This window comes from Oncorhynchus clarkii, chromosome 5, assembly GCF_045791955.1.
Source record: "Oncorhynchus clarkii lewisi isolate Uvic-CL-2024 chromosome 5, UVic_Ocla_1.0, whole genome shotgun sequence".
Taxonomy (NCBI): domain Eukaryota; kingdom Metazoa; phylum Chordata; class Actinopteri; order Salmoniformes; family Salmonidae; genus Oncorhynchus; species Oncorhynchus clarkii.
In genome coordinates, this window is record NC_092151.1 from 60,614,367 (window position 1) to 60,633,451 (window position 19,085).

Sequence of the window (19,085 nt, forward strand, 5' to 3'; positions counted from 1 at the left end):
GTTATGGGATTGTTTTGCGCATTTCCAACCAAGGTACATTAATCTCTAGGAGACAGAACGCATCTCCTTCCTGAGCGGTATGACAGCTGCGTGGTCCCATGGTGTTTATACTTGCGTACTATCTGACCTCCTCCCTAAAGACTGTCTCATCTTCATCGATGATCAGGCCTACCGTTGTTGTGTCATCTGCAAATTTAATGATGGTGTTGGAGTAGTGCGCGGCCATGCAGTCGTGGGTGAACAGGGAATACAGAAGGCGACTGAACACAGACCCCTGAGATGCCCCCTTGTTGAGGGCCTGCGTGGCAGATGTATTGTTGCTCACCCTCACCACCTGGGGGCGACCATCAGGAAGTCCAGGATTCAGTTGCAGAGGGAGGTGTTCAGTACCAGAGTCCTCAGCTTAGTGATGATCTTGGAGGGCACTATGGTGCTGAACACTGAGCTGTAGTCAATGAGTGCAATAGAGATTGCGTCATCTGTGGATCTGTTGGGGCGGTATGCGAATTGGAGTGGGTCCAGGGTTTCTGGGATGATGGCGTTGATGTGAGCCATGACCAGCCTTTCAAAGCTACAAATGTGAGCGCTACGGGGCTGTAGTCATTTAGACAGGTTACCTTGGCGTTATTAGACACATGGACTATCGTGGTTTGCTTGAAACATGTAGGCATAACAGACTGGGTCAGGAAGAGGTTGAAAATGTCAGTGAAGACACTTGCCAGGTGGCCAGCATGCTCTGAGTACGCATCCTGGTTATCCATTTGTAACCTTTCTCACATCGGCTACAGAGAGCGTGATCATACAGTCATCCATAACAGCTGGTGCTGTCACACATGGTTGAGTGTTGCTAGCCTTGTTGCGAGCATAGAAGGCATTTAACTCGTCTGGTAGGCTCATGTCACATGGCAGCTCTCGGCTGGATTTCCCTTTGTAATCTGTGATAGTTAGCAAGCCCTGCCACATCAGATGAGTGTCAAAGCCAGTGTAGTAGGATTCAATCTTAGTCCAGTATTGATGCTTTGCCTGTTTCATAGTTTGTCAGAGGGCGTAACTGGATTTCTTATAAGCGCCCGGATTAGTGTCCCGCTCCTTGAAAGCGGCAGCTCTAGCCTTTAGCACAGTGCAGATGTTGCCTGTAGTCCATGGCATCTTGTTGCGATATGTACAGTACCGGTCAAAAGTTTGAACACACCCACTTTTCTACATTGTACAGTAGAATAATAGTGAAGACATCAAAATTATAAAATAACACATATGGAATCATGTAGTAACCAAAAAAGTGTTAAACAAATCCAAATATATTTTATATTTTAGATCCTTCAAAGTAGCCATCATTACTTTAAGACATGAAGGTCAGTCAATCCATAAAAGTTATTCAAGTTCAGTTCAAAAACCATCAAGCGCTATGATGAAACTGGCTCTCATGAGGACCGTCACAGGAAAAGAAGACTCAGAGTTACCTCTGCTGCAGAGGATACGTTCATTGGAGTTAACTGCACCTCAGATTGCAGCCCAAATGAATGCTTCGTAGACTTCAAGTAAGAGACACATCTCAACATCAACTGTTCAGAGGAGACAACGTGAATCAGGGCTTCATGGTGGAATTGCTGCAAAGAAACCACTATTAAAGGGCACCAATAAGAAGAAGAGACTTGCTTGGGCCAAGAAACACCTTTGGTCTGATGAGTCCAATCTTCAGACTTTTGCTTCCAATCGCCGTGTCTTTGTGAGACGCAGAGTAGGTGAACGGATTATGCTTTGTTGGTAACATTGTCAGTGATTTATTTAGAATTCAAGGCACACTTAACAAGCATGGCTACCACAGCATTCTGCAGCAATACAACATCCCATCTGGTTTGCACTTAGTGGGACTATCATTTGTTTTTCAACAGGACAATGACACAAAACACACCTCCAGGCTGTGTAAGGGCTATTTGACCAAGGAGAGTGATGGAGTGATGCATCAGATGACCTGTCCTCCGCAATCACCCGACCTCAACCAAATTGAGATGGTTTGGGATAAGTTGGACCTCAGAGTGTAGGAAAAGCAGCCAACAGGTGCTCAACATATGTGGGAACTCCTTCAAGACTGTTGGGAAAGCATTCCTCATGAAGCTAGTTTCGAGAATTCCTAGAATGTGAAAAGCTGTCATTATCTCAAAGGGTGACTACTTTGAAGGATCTAAAATATGAAATATATTTTGATTTGTTTAACCCTTCTTTTGTTACTACATGATTCCATATGTGCTATTTCATAGTTTTGATGCCTTCACTATTCTACATTGTGGAAAATAGTAAAAATAAAGAAAAACCCTTGAATGAGTAGGTGTGTCCAAACTTCTGACTGGGACTGTACGTACGGTCACTGTGGGTACGACATCGTCAATGCACTTATTAATGAAGCAGGTGACTGATGTGGTAAACTCCTCAATGCCATTCCAGTCTGTTCCAGCAAAACAGTCCTGTAGTTTGGCATCTGCTTCATTGGACCACTTCTGTATTGTGCGCATCACTGGTACTTCCTGTTCAACTTTTTGCTTGTAAGCAAAAATACAGAGGACAGAGTTATGTTCAGATTTGCCAAATGGAGGGTGAGGGAGAGAGGTTACGTTACATTAGGCTACCACTGTAATAGAGGTTGTATAATAAAATACGCACAGTATAGTATCCTCCGTCTTGATCTCATTTGACCGGTTTAGTATGATATATTACGTTTGTCTGCTTTAGTAAGATATGCTATGTTCGACTGCTTTAGGATGATATCCTACGTTAGGTTAGGGGTTAAGGTTAGGGTTAAGATTTGTGTTAAGGTTAGGTTTAGGAGTAAGGTTAAGGTTAGAGTTAGGGTTAAGGGAAGGGTTAGCAAACATGCTAAGTAGCTAAAAAAGTAGTAAGTAGTTAGCTAGAATTCTAAAGTTGTCAGTGAGGAGGGTTGAAAACACAACCGCTGTGCTGCTAGACGTTCACGTTATACGCCCTACCAACCACCCTCCTTTCATTGTTGCCTGAAGTAAACTAGTATCCAAACACATTTGAGTGTCCCTGATTTAGTAAAATATTATATGTTTTAAAATATTAAAATATAATACTTCCTGCACCAAACTTAAAATTGTATTTCCAGGCACTAGCATTTCTCCCCATCCTAAAATCGGTTTAGACATTATTATTTTGCCCCCTGCCTAAGTACAGTGCCTTGCGAAAGTATTCGGCCCCCTTGAACTTTGCGACCTTTTGCCACATTTCAGGCTTCAAACATAAAGATATAAAACTGACTTTTTTTGTGAAGAATCAACAACAAGTGGGACACAATCATGAAGTGGAATGACATTTATTGGATATTTCAAACTTTTAACAAATCAAAAACTGAAAAATTGGGCGTGCAAAATTATTCAGCCCCCTTAAGTTAATACTTTGTAGCGCCACCTTTTGCTGCGATTACAGCTGTAAGTCGCTTGGGGTATGTCTCTATCAGTTTTGCACATCGAGAGACTGACATTTTTTCCCATTCCTCCTTGCAAAACAGCTCGAGCTCAGTGAGGTTGGATGGAGAGCATTTGTGAACAGCAGTTTTCAGTTCTTTCCATAGATTCTCGATTGGATTCAGGTCTGGACTTTGACTTGGCCATTCTAACACCTGGATATGTTTATTTTTGAACCATTCCATTGTAGATTTTGCTTTATGTTTTGGATCATTGTCTTGTTGGAAGACTAATCTCCGTCCCAGTCTCAGGTCTTTTGCAGACTCCATCAGGTTTTCTTCCAGAATGGTCCTGTATTTGGCTCCATCCATCTTCCCATCAATTTTAACCATCTTCCCTGTCCCTGCTGAAGAAAAGAGGGCCCAAACCATGATGCTGCCACCACCATGTTTGACAGTGGGGATGGTGTGTTCAGGGTGATGAGCTGTGTTGCTTTTACGCCAAACATAACGTCTTGCATTGTTGCCAAAAAGTTCAATTTTGGTTTAATCTGACCAGAGCACCTTCTTCCACATGTTTGGTGTGTCTCCCAGGTGGCTTGTGGCAAACTTTAAACAACACTTTTTATGGATATCTTTAAGAAATGGCTTTCTTCTTGCCACTCTTCCATAAAGGCCAGATTTGTGCAATATACGACTGATTGTTGTCCTATGCACAGAGTCTCCCACCTCAGCTGTAGATCTCTGCAGTTCATCCAGAGTGATCATGGGCCTCTTGGCTGCATCTCTGATCAGTCTTCTCCTTGTATGAGCTGAAAGTTTAGAGGGACGGCCAGGTCTTGGTAGATTTGCAGTGGTCTGATACTCCTTCCATTTCAATATTATCGCTTGCACAGTGCTCCTTGGGATGTTTAAAGCTTGGGAAATCTTTTTGTATCCAAATCCGGCTTTAAACTTCTTCACAACAGTATCTCGGACCTGCCTGGTGTGTTTCTTGTTCTTCATGATGCTCTCTGCGCTTTTAACGGACCTCTGAGACTATCACAGTGCAGGTGCATTTATACGGAGACTTGATTACACACAGGTGGATTGTATTTATCATCATTAGTCATTTAGGTCAACATTGGATCATTCAGAGATCCTCACTGAACTTCTGGAGAGAGTTTGCTGCACTGAAAGTAAAGGGGCTGAATAATTTTGCACGCCCAATTTTTCAGTTTTTGATTTGTTAAAAAAGTTTGAAATATCCAATAAATGTCGTTCCACTTCATGATTGTGTCCCACTTATTGTTGATTCTTCACAAAAAAATACAGTTTTATATCTTTATGTTTGAAGCCTGAAATGTGGCAAAAGGTCGCAAAGTTCAAGGGGGCCGAATACTTTCGCAAGGCACTGTATATAGAGAAATATGGTGTATCCTATTGCCCTGGAAGAGGTGTTCACTAATGTATCCCTTAAACAATGTAAACTATGCTTTGGTGCTATTATTGCGCACACAATTTCTATTTGGCACACAATTGTAAAACAATGTAACTGGGAATCAAAATGGCCCATACTCCAATAGTTCACAATATTTGCTTGTGTGGCCTTTTGAATCCCCCCTATGGGCCAGATGTGGAATCCGTACCCTTACAGATATCACGGACATAACGGTTTGAGAACATTCCAAGATTTGAAAGATAGAAACACATTATCAGGCATCTCCTTTCTTCTATATTTACAAGTTAAGTCAGCTTTGCTGGCCTATGGAGTCCCTTGGGAAACCCAACTACCAAACCATTCAATGAATAAATAAATGATCTAAGTTCCCGAAAGGACTGATCTCTATAATATATAAACAACTTTTGGAAAGCTTATATTCTGAGCTAGCCATTAAAAAAGTTTGGCCCACAGATCTAATTGCAACTGAACAACCCTTTAACTGGAAATGAACATGGAAAAATATGACCTTGGCATTACGTAATCCCAACCATCAATTTATACATTTTAAGTGTGTTCACAGACTGTATTTAACACCATGGAGACTTTTTTCCGATGAAATTGGACCCAACTCTTAACTGTTCTCTTTGTCCCCTAAGGTTTCCCAGCCAAAACATTTTGGAACAGTTTTGTGAATATATGACAACATTTGGTGAAGTTTTTGTTAGTTTTGGTTTTTTGGTTGTTCGTGCACACTGCATTTTTTTCTCGAGGCAAGCTGAAGTCAGTAGCTGAAGTCTACAACCCTTCATCAGTGATTTGGCTCCCGAGTGGTGCAGCGGTCTAAGACACTGCATTTCAGTGAAAAAGGTGTCACTACAGTCCCTGGTTCAAATCCAGGCTGTGTCACATCTGGCTGTGATGGGGAGTCCTATAGAGTGGAGCACAATTGCCCCAGTGTCGTCCTGGTTTGGCTGGGGTAGGCTGTCATTGTAAATAAGAATTTGTTCTTAACTGACTTTCTTAGTTAAAGAAAATTATCACATAGCTCTGTGTAGGATGGGGTGAAATGCTAGTGTCTGGAAATACAAATTAAAGTTTGGTATGGATAGTATTATATTTTAATATCTTAAAACATACAATATTTTACTAAATCTGGGCTTCTCACATTAGTATGATATGTTACAGTAGGGATTCTTCAATGACTATTTTTGTTTCAAAGTAGATTTATTTAAGACTATCAAGAATGACTCTGTGTGACCCTGATTTAGCCCACTGCAGAAAAATATTAAATGCTTCTGGGGAAAGGCTACGAAATTAATTTAGAATTTATATATTGAATGATTTCCATCTATTATGTTACATAATGAATATCTCAATCAATCAGAGATGATTATTCCTGGCAGGCAGAACCGCTGCACTCTTTCCCATTTAACCAGGGGATACAGTTACTGTTAGAAGTTATACTATTAGAATTATCAACAGTGAGAACGAATGGTGCTAACCAAGGAACAATTGAGGCCTGAACAAATATACCTGACTCTGTAAAGAACAATTTCAGATAAAGCCCTACACATACAAACCAATTATACACAGTGGTGTAGTGGAGGATATACGCTGTATACCCACTTATTTCTCAGTGGGAGTTGTCTATACTCACTTCTTAACTTGACAATTTCCACATTTTGATACGTTACAGTCTTATTCTGAAATGGATGAAATTGTCCCCCCCCCTCATCAATCTAAACACAATAACCCACAATGACAAAGCAAAAAAACATTTTTTTTGTTTGTTTTTTTGCGAATTTATAAAAACTTAAACCGGAAATATCACATTTACATAAGTATTTTGACCCTTTACTTAGCACTTTGTTTAATCACCTTTAGCAGTGATTACAGCTTTGAATCTTCTTAGGTATGACGCTACAAGCTTGGCACACATGTATTTAGTGAGTTTCTCTGTCAGATTGGATGGTGAGTGTTGCTGCACAGCTATTTTCAGGTCTTTCCAGAGATGTTAGATCGGGATCAAGTCCGGGTCAAAGAGTTCAATCTTGGTTTCATCAGACCAGAGAATCTTCTTTCTCATGGTCTGAGAGTCCTTTAGGTGCCTTTAAGCAAACTCCAAGCGGACTGTCATGTGCCTTTTACTGAGGATTGGCATCCATCTGGCCACTCTACCATAAAGGCCTGATTGGTGGAGTGCTGCAGAGATGGTTGGAAGGTTCTCCCATTTCCACAAAGGAACTCTGGAGCTCTGTCAGAGTGATCCCCGTGTTCTTGGTCACCTCCCTGACCAAGGCCCCGATTGCTCAGCTTGGCCGGGTGGCCAGCTCTAGGAAGAGTCTTGGTGGTTCCAATGTTTTGGTACCTTTCCCCAGATTTGTGCCTCGACACAATCCTGGGACAGTCATGGGGTAGCTTCCCATTTCTGTAGTTTCTCATGCTTCGCAGTATGTTGGAAACACCCGCTTTAGCTACAGAAAGTCAACATACGAGAATACCCCTAGAGCGAGGGCGGAAGATGACTCATCGGCTGACAACATGGTAACGACTGGACCGGAAACGACTACGAGTAATGAGAGCACAGCACAAGAGAACACCACAGCAACTGTCACAAGTTCTGCTGCAACAGCGGGCCACAAACAGATGCAGGTATGTGTCTGTGGTTGGAGGAAAGTTACATCACACCATGGGCTGAGGATCCACCAGGGGAAGAAGGGGTGTTTGGGTAAAGAGAGACAGAGGCCTCGCATTGATTACTTTCTGCGAAAGCGATCAAATCAGTCGAATGAAGCACAGCAACTGGACGCAAACCATAGTTTGCAGTGCATCAGTACCACTGTCATGGAGGACGTAAACTCAATCACAGAAGTAACAACTGAGGTGGAACCAACAACAGGAGTGGAACTCACCCAGCCTCCCAGACCTGCAGTCGAGAGGAGACTACCAGGGCACAGACCGTATGTGAAGTGGCCCGGCGCCAGTGACAAGAAGTTGTGGGAAACAGTGAACCTTACCTTGACCCTCGAGAAACTTCGAGACACAGTGGAGAAGAAGTTGGAGAGGATGGGGGACATCATCTATGAGTACGGGACAGAAAGATTTGGAGTGGAAGAGGCAAAAGGCGGGAGAAAGATTCCAACCGCACCAGTTTCCAGGAGGCAACAAGAAATCAAGCGCCTCGTTCAAGAAAGGCGACAGCTTAAGAAACAGTGGAAGAAGGCCTCGGAAGTGGAAAAGGAGGGCATAGAGGCACTTCAGGCTGACATCAAAACCCGGTTGGCATCCCTCCGTAGAGCAGAGAACCTACGGAAACGCAGAAGGAAGAAAGAACAAACTAGAACTCGATTCTATAAAGATCCCTTCAAGTTCCTTAAAAGTCTCTTCACGAAGGAAAAAAGTGGAGCTCTAAAAACAACAAAGAAAGACCTAGAGGAGCACCTGAGAACAACAAACTTTGACTCAAATCGACATGAACATCTGGCCATCCATTCAGATATCCCACCCATTGAACCCCCGGAACATCATATTGAGACCAGCCCTCCGACATGGAAAGAGGTGGAAAACACAGTTCGACGGGCAAGAACAGCATCAGCCCCGGGGCCAAATGGAGTCCCGTACAAAGTGTATAAGAACGCACCAGACGTCCTGAGGTTCCTCTGGAGGCTTATGAGAACAGCTTGGCAAAAGAAGATAATACCCAACGTGTGGCGTAGGGCAGGCGGGGGTCCTGATCCCTAAGGAGAAGGATGCAATGAACATCAGCCAATTCTGCCCAATTTCCTTACTGAATGTCGAGGGTAAAATCTTCTTTAGGGCCATTGCCCAGACGATGGCCGAGTACCTACAAAGGAATGCGTACGTCGATACATCTGTATAGAAGGCAGGAATATCAGGGTTCTCTGGCTGCTTGGAACATTCCAGCATGATCTGGCACCAGATCCAAATGGCCAAGGTGGAGAAAAGGGACCTCCATGTAGTCTTTCTCGACCTCGCCAATGCATTTGGCTCTGTGCCCCATGAACTCCTGTGGTCTGCCTTCAGATTTTTCCACATACCGGACACCATCACAACCCTGGTGAAGTCGTACTTCCAGGATCTGCAGTTCTGCTTCACCACCTCAGAGTTCACCACCTCATGGCAGTGCCTGAATGTAGGTATAATGGCGGGATGTACCATTTCTCCGTTGGCATTCATAATGGCAATGGAGGTTATCACCATATCCTCAAAATGGGTTGCTGGTGGACAGCGAGTCGACTCTGGTTTCCGCCTCCCTCCACTCAGAGCCTACATGGACGACATTACAACATTGACCACCACTGTCCCATGCACCAGGAGACTGCTCAGAAAACTCGAGGAGAACATCAGCTGGGCCCATATGAAGATTAAACCATCCAAGTCACGCAGCATCTCGATTGTGAAGGGAGTACTCTCTGACCTGAAATTCTTCATCGGAGATGACCAAATCCCAACAGTGTCTGAGCAGCCGGTAAAAAGCCTTGGAAGGTGGTATGATGCAAGCCTGAAGGACAAAGACCAGGTGCAACAGCTGCGCAAAGACATCAGTAGTAGCCTACAGTTCATCGACAACACCCAGCTACCTGGAAAGTTAAAGGCCTGGTGTCTGCAGTTTGGTCTCCTACCCCGGGTGTTGTGGCCCTTAGCAGTGTATGAGGTTCTAATCTCAACAGTGGAGAAGATGGAAAGAGGAGTTACAGGCTACTTAAAGAAGTGGCTCAGAGTTCCACAATGCCTTACCACCATAGGCCTCTATGGAGATGGTGTCCTCAAGCTGCCCCTCACCAGTCTAACAGAGGAATTCAAGTGTTCAAAAACCAGGCTCCACATAACACTGAATGAATCTCGAGACCCAGTGGTGAGCAACAACGCGCCGACCTTGGCAACTGGGCACAAATGGAGGCCAGGAAAAGCAGTCCAGGAGGCAACAGCAGCCCTCAGACATGCTGACATTGTGGGTCATGTTCAGCAAGGGAGAGGAGGCCTTGGGCTAACTAGCCGTGCTGCTTGGAGTAAGGCCACTGCACCAGAGCGGCGGAAGATGGTAGTGCAGGAAGTACGCCATCAGGAGGAGGCTGCAAGGTGGACCAAGGCAGTCTCTCTTTCCAAACAGGGACAGTGGACTCGATGGGACAGTGTGGAGAAGAGGAAGATCAGCTGGAAGGATCTGTGGGCCATGGAAGCGAGGCGGTTGAGCTTTTCCCTCAGAGCAACATATGACGTCCTTCCAACTCTAGTTAATCTTCACCAATGGTATGGTGAAGATCCGGACTGTGCCCTCTGTTCCATGCCAGCCAACCTCAGGCACATTCTCACAGGGTGTAAAACAAGCCTCACCCAAGGACGCTACACTTGGCGTCACAACCAAGTCCTTAAAAACCTTGCGTCCGCCCTGGAGGACAAGCGAGCTGCCACCAACTCCCTACCACCCCCAGCAGCATCACACCCCTTACGGACGCACTTTGTCCGTGAAGGGGCTAAACCACCGAAGAGCGGCTCGACACCATTAGAGCGAGACATGCTGCGCTTGGCCCGCGACTGGAAAATGCTAGCTGACATTGGCCGGCAACTGGTGTTTCCTCCGGAGATCGCAACCACCACCCTAAGACCTGACATGGTGCTCTGGTCCCGTTCGCTCAAGAAGGTCTTCATCATTGACCTCACAGTACCCTGGGAGGACTCAGTAGATGAGGCTTATGAGCGAAAACATCTGCGCTATGCCGATCTAGCTGCCGAAGCACGGCATCATGGCTGGAACACAGAAGTCCGACCAGTGGAGGTGGGCTGCAGAGGTTTTGTGGCAACATCTACAACCAGACTGCTTAGAGACCTTGGAATTAAGGGCCAGAGCCAGCGTTCGGCAATCAAAGCTGTATCGGAGGCGGCAGAAGGCAGCAGTCAGTGGCTCTGGATGAAGAGGAAAGACCCCTGGGCTGGGCCCGAAGTGAGAGGGCCAGGAGGTATGCATCAACAATGCTTCACTCAGGGAGGAGGACGCCCCTGCCATGCATAGTCCCATGGGATGTTGGCTATCAACAACAAGGCAACTCCTATGACTAATTGGGAATGGGACGCAAGCGTAGGATTGATCACCCTGTCGCTGGCCGCCTTTGGGGAGGGTGTATAGTGTGAAAGGCCGAAACACCCATGGAACCAAAGGTACACTACTGACGATGCGCTCCCCAAATTTCACCAGGCTCACTGTTCATTAACTCTTGGAAGTGCTTGCACAAAGGATAGTAACATCTCATCCTGTGTTCTTGGAATCTGTCTCGGAGCTCTACGGACAATTCCTTAGACCTCATGGCTTGGTTTTTTTCTCTGACATGCACTGTCATCTGTGGGACCTTACATAGACAGGTGTGTGCCTTTCCAAATCATGTCCAATCAATTGAATTTACCACAGGTGGACTCCAATCAGGTTGAAGAAACATCCCAAGGATGATCAATCGTATTGTGTTCCTGTTTCATCTGGAGAAGAAGATGTATGTTTTTCCTTGGGAGATTTTCATTGATTATGTTGGAGTGTTTGTGTTGACCAAATGCCCTCAATAGAGAACTGTGTTCAATCAAGAAAACCTACTCCTGACTCGTTTATTCTACCTCCCAGCTTTAGAGTGATGCCCAATTACTTGGTCCGCTCACATTACGTAAATAAGGTATTTCTGTTTTTTGTTTTTAATACATTTGCAAACATTTCAAAAAAACTGTTTTCACTTTGTATTGTGTGTAGATTGATGATTGATGATAGATTGATGCTAAAAATAATTTTATACATTTTATAATAGGGCTCTAACGTAACAAAATGTGGAAAAAGCCAAGGGGTCTGAATACTTTCCGAAGGCACATGAACAAATCAAAATATATTTTTTAAACACTTTTGCTGCTGCTCCAGTTTCAACTGTTCTGCCTGCGGCTATGGAACCCTGACCTGTTCACTGTGATTACTATTATTTGACCATGCTGGTCATTTGTGAACATTTGAACATCTTGGCCATGTTCTGTTATAATCTCCACCCGGCACAGCCAGAGGAGGACTGGCCACCCCTCATAGCCTGGTTCCTCTCTAGGTTTTTTCCTAGGTTTTGGCCTTTCTAGGGAGTTTTTCCTAGCCACCGTGCGTCTACACCTGCATTGCTTTCTGTTTGGGGTTTTAGGCTAGGTTTCTATACAGCACTTTGATATATCAGCTGATGTAAGAAGGGCTATATAAATACATTTGATTTGATGTTTTGGTTACTACATAATTCCATATGTGTTTTTTCATAGTTCTGATGACTTCACTATTATTCTACAATGTAGAAAATAGTAAATATAAAGAAAAACCCATGAGTGAGTAGGTGTGTCCAAACTTTTGTCTGGTACTATATACATATATAATACGTTTTGCTCTGAGACCAGGCTGGGATTCACTGAGGAAAATCATAGGTCAGGATACATTCGATATCTGCCTATGACATACTATAGGGCTCATTGTACAGTATGTGAATACAATATTGAGACACAGGACTGTGTCTATATATTCAGTTTCTCACCAGAGGTATATTCACTAACCAAATGGAAGCAGTTGGCCATAATAGGGAGGGACCAATCTGAACTTGTTCAATAAGAGATGCTCATTTTCGTTGCCCACAAACATTTTCTGTTGCAAACCATTTTGCTACCGTATGCACTAATGAATACACACAGATTTTTGAGCGGTATTAGCATGGTATTAAGTTGTCAAAATGCAGCTAAGTTTGTTGTTTTAAGCATCAAAGTGGATATGAACAAGTCACATGAATATTTAACAAGTGATGCAGAATAAAAATAAAGCTCAGCATGGAAGATTAGCGAATGTTCCTGTTTTTCCAGAGACTGTGACTCAAGAGCTAAGTACTGCAGGATAAATGGAGCTGGGAGATTTGTTGTCTTCCCTGCCCTGAATGCCTCATCATTTGCCTCTACTAAAAGTCCAGCTCCAGTATTTATAGTGAGATAAAATGAATGGAATCAATCCCCTCGTCCCTAAGCTGTGAGGACCTGCCAACAGTCCCAGCCCTATAGGGATGACGGAAGTGTGTGTGTGTGTGTGTGTGTGTGTGTGCCTAAACCATCCCCCATAAACTGCAACCCTCCAAAGGGTAGTGCTACCAAGAACCGTTTTAATCAGATGAGTGTACTTTGTAAGGCAAAGGGTTCTACCTAGAACCTTTAACATCTTAAGAACTGTTTTTGCAAGAAAGGGTTCTTTTGTGATTCTTTGGAAGGCAAGAAGGGTTCTACATAGAGCCATATATAATATTTCCCAGCATGCTCTATTGCAGGGAGATTTTCAGAATTGTTTGTTTCACTGTAATATCTGTTTTTGCATGTAATTGATGGGTTGATGCATTTAATGCGACACAAAGATAAATAACATACCGTTTTCTAAACTAATCCAATCTGTTAGTAATTGGATTTGTTTCACCCGTTTGAGGTAGTCTCAGTATTCAATCTTCCCTACCCTTGGCAGTCATTCTGAATGCAGGTTGCGGGTGATTAACAAATGCACTTGTTGGATATCCTAACTCTGGTTGGATTCCAATAGGAATTCCAATCAATTTGATTTGACATCACTTTGCAAGCCAGCATAATTCGACTTGCAGGCCTGAAGTGGCCTGTTAACCAAGGGTTCTCAGTAGAACTCTTCATAGAGTGTTCTAGGTAGAACCATATACAAAGGGTTCTTTAAAGAACCCTACATAGAATAAATTAATTAATTTCTCCATAAACTAGCCCAGCCCCTTAAAAGGGTTCCCCCATTGGGACAAACCGAAGAACCCTGTATGGTTCTACTTACCATAGCCCAGAGAGAGCAGGAGGGCCGTCAGCAGAGCCTGCAGTCCACAGACAGGGACCACCGCACCCAGCATCCTGGACCTAAGAGAGAGAGAGAGAGATATTTTGAATTATAATCACTCAAGTTGCCGATATGTTTGCATGTACACTCTCTTTCTCCTTCCCTTCCCATTCCAGCTAGAGTGGAGACAGGAGGAGACAGCTGAGAGGTGGACAGGAGGCATAGCCATTAGAATCCCATCACCAACAGGCCCTTCTAGTGACAAATCAGACAGGAGTGATTTCTGTGGTTTGAAATCACCTCCTGGCCCTACATCAGGGGAGGGCATTGATAATGTAGCCAACTTTACATTCTCCCTACAATCAAAGACTGATTTCTGCCTAGAACAGCCCAGTCAGTAGGTCTACAAAACAGTCTGATTAACAATCAGGTGGATAATATATTTTTATATCGAAGAATGTGTTATTATTTGGCAACCCATCAGCTTACTCTGATTCCTATACCAAAATAAAGTATGTTTTCACTCTTCTACATCAAAACAGCTGAGCAACACAACACAACAAGCAAATACAACATGATTGAAGCCTATGTTCCCATGGCAATTGTTACACATGGCATATTTGACTTTTTCACTAAGCACACACAAAATCAAAGATGCAGGAATTCTTGGATCTAGTGAGGGTGGAGGCAGCTGGTATGTGAGAGAGAGCCTAGTGTTTATATTCGTTTATTGGAAAATGCAGCTTTTCTGTGTCACTGGGAAGGTGAAAAACAGCCTCACGGGTTGACACCTTACCTTTGGAAATATAATGCTACAGAACGTGTCATCCTTGCCACGTTAGATTGCTTATTTTCTTTCAATAATTGTTTTTCTTTCACTCATTTTTCAATAAGAATACAAACAAATGTGTGTCCAGATTTCTCTACTGAAGCGTATGTCAAATGTAAGTGATTTGCTTATTTTTTTAAATGTATAAAAGTACAGACTCAGAGCTTCAAAATGGTATGTTGTAGTTGGAGGAAACATAGGTACGTTATGCTGGGAAAGTTGAAAAACGTGTTATCCTACTTAAAAGACAAGTAGGGGAAAAATACCTGTTCGAAAGAATTTTATGACATTTTCACACTGACTAGAGAACTCTTGTTTGTTTACGCCCATTCAGCATTGTTTGCACAATCTTAAGCCTTAGCCCCACCCCACCCACACATGTAAACGCATGTGAGTCAGCACGGCATTGTCCTCCAGAAAGTAGGTCTCCCTCATAAACTCAGCTAAATTTACGGAAGCAATGTTTTAGAGAGCTGTAGCAACACTTTTGCAGTTGTCCATAGCTGTATCTCTCCAAAAATCTGAGATATATAAATCTATATACTGACCAGGGAGGAGGCCGTTCAGATATATACAGACCAATCAGGACTCATCTCTCAGCATGTCCAACTGTTCCATTATCTCATCCAATCATGACTACCCAGGAAAGATGTTGTCTTACCCCCTATATAGCTCAGTGCTTGCTCCTTGGCTCAACTAGGCTGATAATTAAAAATGTGTATTCATATTTACTGATCAAATACAAGTTTGTAATTAAGCCACATGGAAGTTCACATGTTCAAGAAGGCATTTCAGACAAAAATAAACATTCGCAAATGGCCCTACTGTGAAGTAGGAACCGGCAGCAGCCTCTGTAACTCGTCACATTTCTTAATGAAGAAAAGTGAGGTCCTAATCTCAATCTTGATAGAAGAATCATGAAAACCCTGTGAAAAATATGCCTTAAATTCAATTCGAATCAAATCAACTTTTATTTGTCACATGCGCCAAATACAACAGGTGAAATGCTTACTCAGCCAACAATGCAGTTCAAGCTAAGAAAATATTTACTGAATAAAATAAAGGTTTTTATTTTTTAAATAACACAAGAAAATGACATAACATTAACGAGGCTATATACAGGGGGTACCTGTACCGAGTCAATGTGTGGGGGTACAGGTTAGTCAAGGCAATTTGTAAAATGACTATGCATGGATAATAAACAGTGAGCAGCAGCAGTGTAAAAATAAAGGGGGTGGGGGTCAGTCTTTGACAATTTTTTGGGCCTTCCCAAATTTTTTGAAAATGTTTTAGACACTAGGTGGATGGCAGGAAGCTTGGCCCCAGTGATGTACTGGACCGTATGCATTACCCTCTGTAGCGCAGTTGCCATACCAGGCGGTGATGCAACCTGTCAGGATGCTCTTGATGGTGCAGTTGTAGAACTTTTTGAGGATCTGGGGATCCGCGCCAAATCTTTTCAGTATCCTTCAGGGCAAAAGGTGTTGTTGTGCCCTCTTCACAACTGTCTTGGTGTGTTTGGAACATGATAGTTTGTTGGTGATGTGGACACCAAGGAACTTGAAACTCTCGACCTGCTCCACTTCAGCCCCATCGATGTTAATGGGGGCCTGCTCGGCCCTCCTTTTCCTATATTCCACGATCAGCTCCTTTGTCTTGCTCACACTGAGGGAGAGGTTGTTGTCCTGGCACCACACTGCCAGGTCTGACCTCCTCCCTATAGGCTGTCTCATTGCTGTCGGTGATCAGGCTCACTGTTGAATACAACTTTACTAATCCCCCCAGGGACACCATTGTCAGAGCACAAGCACACATTTACATCAATTCTCCACATTTTACAGCATAAAGAGATAAGCAACCAGCTTTAAAACCATGTACAGTATGTGTTTGCCCGGCTCACCTAAAATAAACCCTGACCTGTTACAGTATGACAAAGGGTTAACACCTGTCCAGTCCAGATAGTAAGGTCCAGTGTGTGTTGAGTGTAAACTAAATTCCAGTGAGATGTCAGTCCCTGGTTGGAGGACAGAGGAACCCTGTGTATAAATAATGGATGTGGCAGCTCTGAAGATACGACGTCCAGCCCAGCGCGGCGGCCAAGGGGCGAAATCCGAGGCGAGGGTACCAGAGATGGGACACAGATAGCTGGTGTCCATTACAACCATGCTATTCGCTCAGACTGTCTCAAAGGCAATCAAGGACAAACACAGACAGCCCCGCCAGGCTATTCTCTAGGGGAGGAATATAGATGGGACCATTTAGGCATGCTTTATCCCTCCTAAATATTACAGGAACAACAGAACAATGCTTGAATGCTGCCCAAATGATGATGTGATATCATGCTAGAGGCAGGACTTTTTCCCGATCACGTGACCTGACCAGGGAAAACTTCTGGCTCCAGTATTAGCCTCCGGCCTTGTCACACCCTGATCTGTTTCACCTGTCCTCGTTATTGTCTCCACCCCCTCCAGGTGTCGCTTGTTTTCTCCAGTGTATGTATCCCTGTGTTTTCTGTCTCTCTGTGCCAGTGTATTTATCCCTGTGTTTCCTGTCTCTCTGTGCCAGTTCGTCCTGTATGTCTAAGCCTACCAGCGGTTTTTCCTGTTTTCCTGCTTTGCCTTTTTGCCATTTTCTAGCCCTCCCGGTTTTGACCCTTGCCTGTTCTGGACTCTGTACCTGCCTACCTGACCGTTCTGCCTGCCCTGACTTCGAGCGTGTCTGCCACTCTGTACCTGCCTACCTGACCATTCTGCCTGCCCTGACCTCCAGCCTGCCTGCCACTCTGTACCTCCTGGAGTCTGATCTGGTTATGGCTTTTTGCCTGTCCATGACCATTCTCTTGCCTATTCCCTTTGGATCTATTAAACATCTTATACTCCAACCACCTGCCTCCTGTGTCTGTATTTGGGTCTCGTCTAGTGTCATGATAGGCCTACAGTATTTCCTGGTTAGGAAAATTCAGAACCCTAATTATTAGGCTCCTTAGTACCATGCTAGGGGTGCGGGAAGAATGCCATGGAATTCCTTGCTAACGAAGCCTAGAAAATATAATATTCCCTACTTGTATCTCCAAAGACTCCCCATGACACACAAACCCACTTCAGTTCAATCCCAGATCAATACAGTCTCTTCAGAGCACCGTAGCCCTTTCTCTACATCATCAATACAAAGAAAGCCTTTTATTCATGTGTGTTTTATTGGGCTAAGTCACAACATTAGGTTGGCTCTGACCTTGCCGCATCATCAATACAAACAAAGCCTTTTGGTGGCCCTAAGCGGGATTTGGTTAGGGGGGGTTCCCCACCTCAAGGGCAAAACATTTTAGTGGCCCCCCTCTTGACGATGGCGGAAATAAACATTTTAGTTTTAAAGTTAATCTCCTGCAATTCTACACATTTTGCCATGGGGCGTAGTTTATAACACATTTCATGCAATTCTACTCAATTTGCCATGGGGCAGAGACAAACACTTGCAGTTTTACAGCTAATTTCCTGCAATTCTACCCATTTTGGCATGACTTATGCCATGTTAATATGATATCTGAGTGAGAGTGACTAACGAAATCAATGGAGGCCCCCTGGAGGTCAGGGCCCCTGGGCACGTGCCCTGGTTTCCCATTCAGTATTCGGCCATGATTACTACAAGTTTAGACAGCTGTCTTGACTAGTTTAGCAATCTTTTTGTTTTAGCTGACATGGCTCATTGAGTGAATGTCAGTGACTGACATACAAGAGACAAACAAATGTAGAAACTACACCTTGGATATTCTACTTTTCAAACCCCAAATGAGTTCCTCATTTTTTATGTTGCTTATGCCCAGGGCCCGGCCCTCCTTGCCACTATCTTGAGCCATTTTCTTTGCATCTCCAACAGGTGATCTCTCTCTCTCTCTCTCTTTCTCTCAGCACTTATTCTTCTTGTCTTCGACCTCTATGCTACCAGCATGACTCAGGAGTATCTCTTAACTGTATTTTCGAGTTGGAGCCAAGCTGTGAGTGTCCTTTCAAATACCAACTCTCTCAGCTCAGCTGGCTCGCCGGACTGGACGTCACCTCAACGCCAACATGAACCTGCTCCTGTATGGACATATGCATACATTTCTCAGTCAGTCACAACACACATGGGCGCACGTGCGCACACCCATACAGAAACCTGTACACACACCCATACAGAAACCTGTACACACACCCATACAGAAACCTGTACACACACCCATACTGAAACCTGTACACACACCCATACAGAAACCTGTACACACACCCATACAGAAACCTGTACACACAGCCACACATACAGTGCATTTGGAAAGTATTCAGACCCCTTGACTCTTTCCACATTTTGTTATGTTACAGCCTTATTCTAAAATTGATTCAATATATTTTTTCCTCATCAATCTACACACAATGCCCCATAATGACAAAGCGATAACAGGTTTTTAGACATTTTTGCAAATGTATAAAAAACAAAATGGCTTATTTACATAAGTATTCAAATCCTTTGCCATGATACTCGAAATTGAGCTCAGGTGCATCCTTTTTCCATTGATCATCCTTGAGCTGTTTCAACAACTTCATTG

The 19,085-nt window shown here is 43.8% G+C and overlaps 1 protein-coding gene across 1 annotated transcript in view; it reads right to left on the bottom strand.

The window, feature by feature from the left end:
* LOC139410136 (neurocan core protein-like) overlaps window positions 1-19,085 on the bottom strand; it is a 203,130-nt gene that overhangs the window by 155,216 nt on the left and 28,829 nt on the right. Inside the window, exon 2 of the mRNA XM_071155579.1 lies at window positions 13,681-13,760. Within this exon, the coding sequence (XP_071011680.1) occupies window positions 13,681-13,753 (73 nt within the window). The 5' untranslated portion in view covers window positions 13,754-13,760. The remainder of the gene's footprint in view (window positions 1-13,680; window positions 13,761-19,085) is intronic.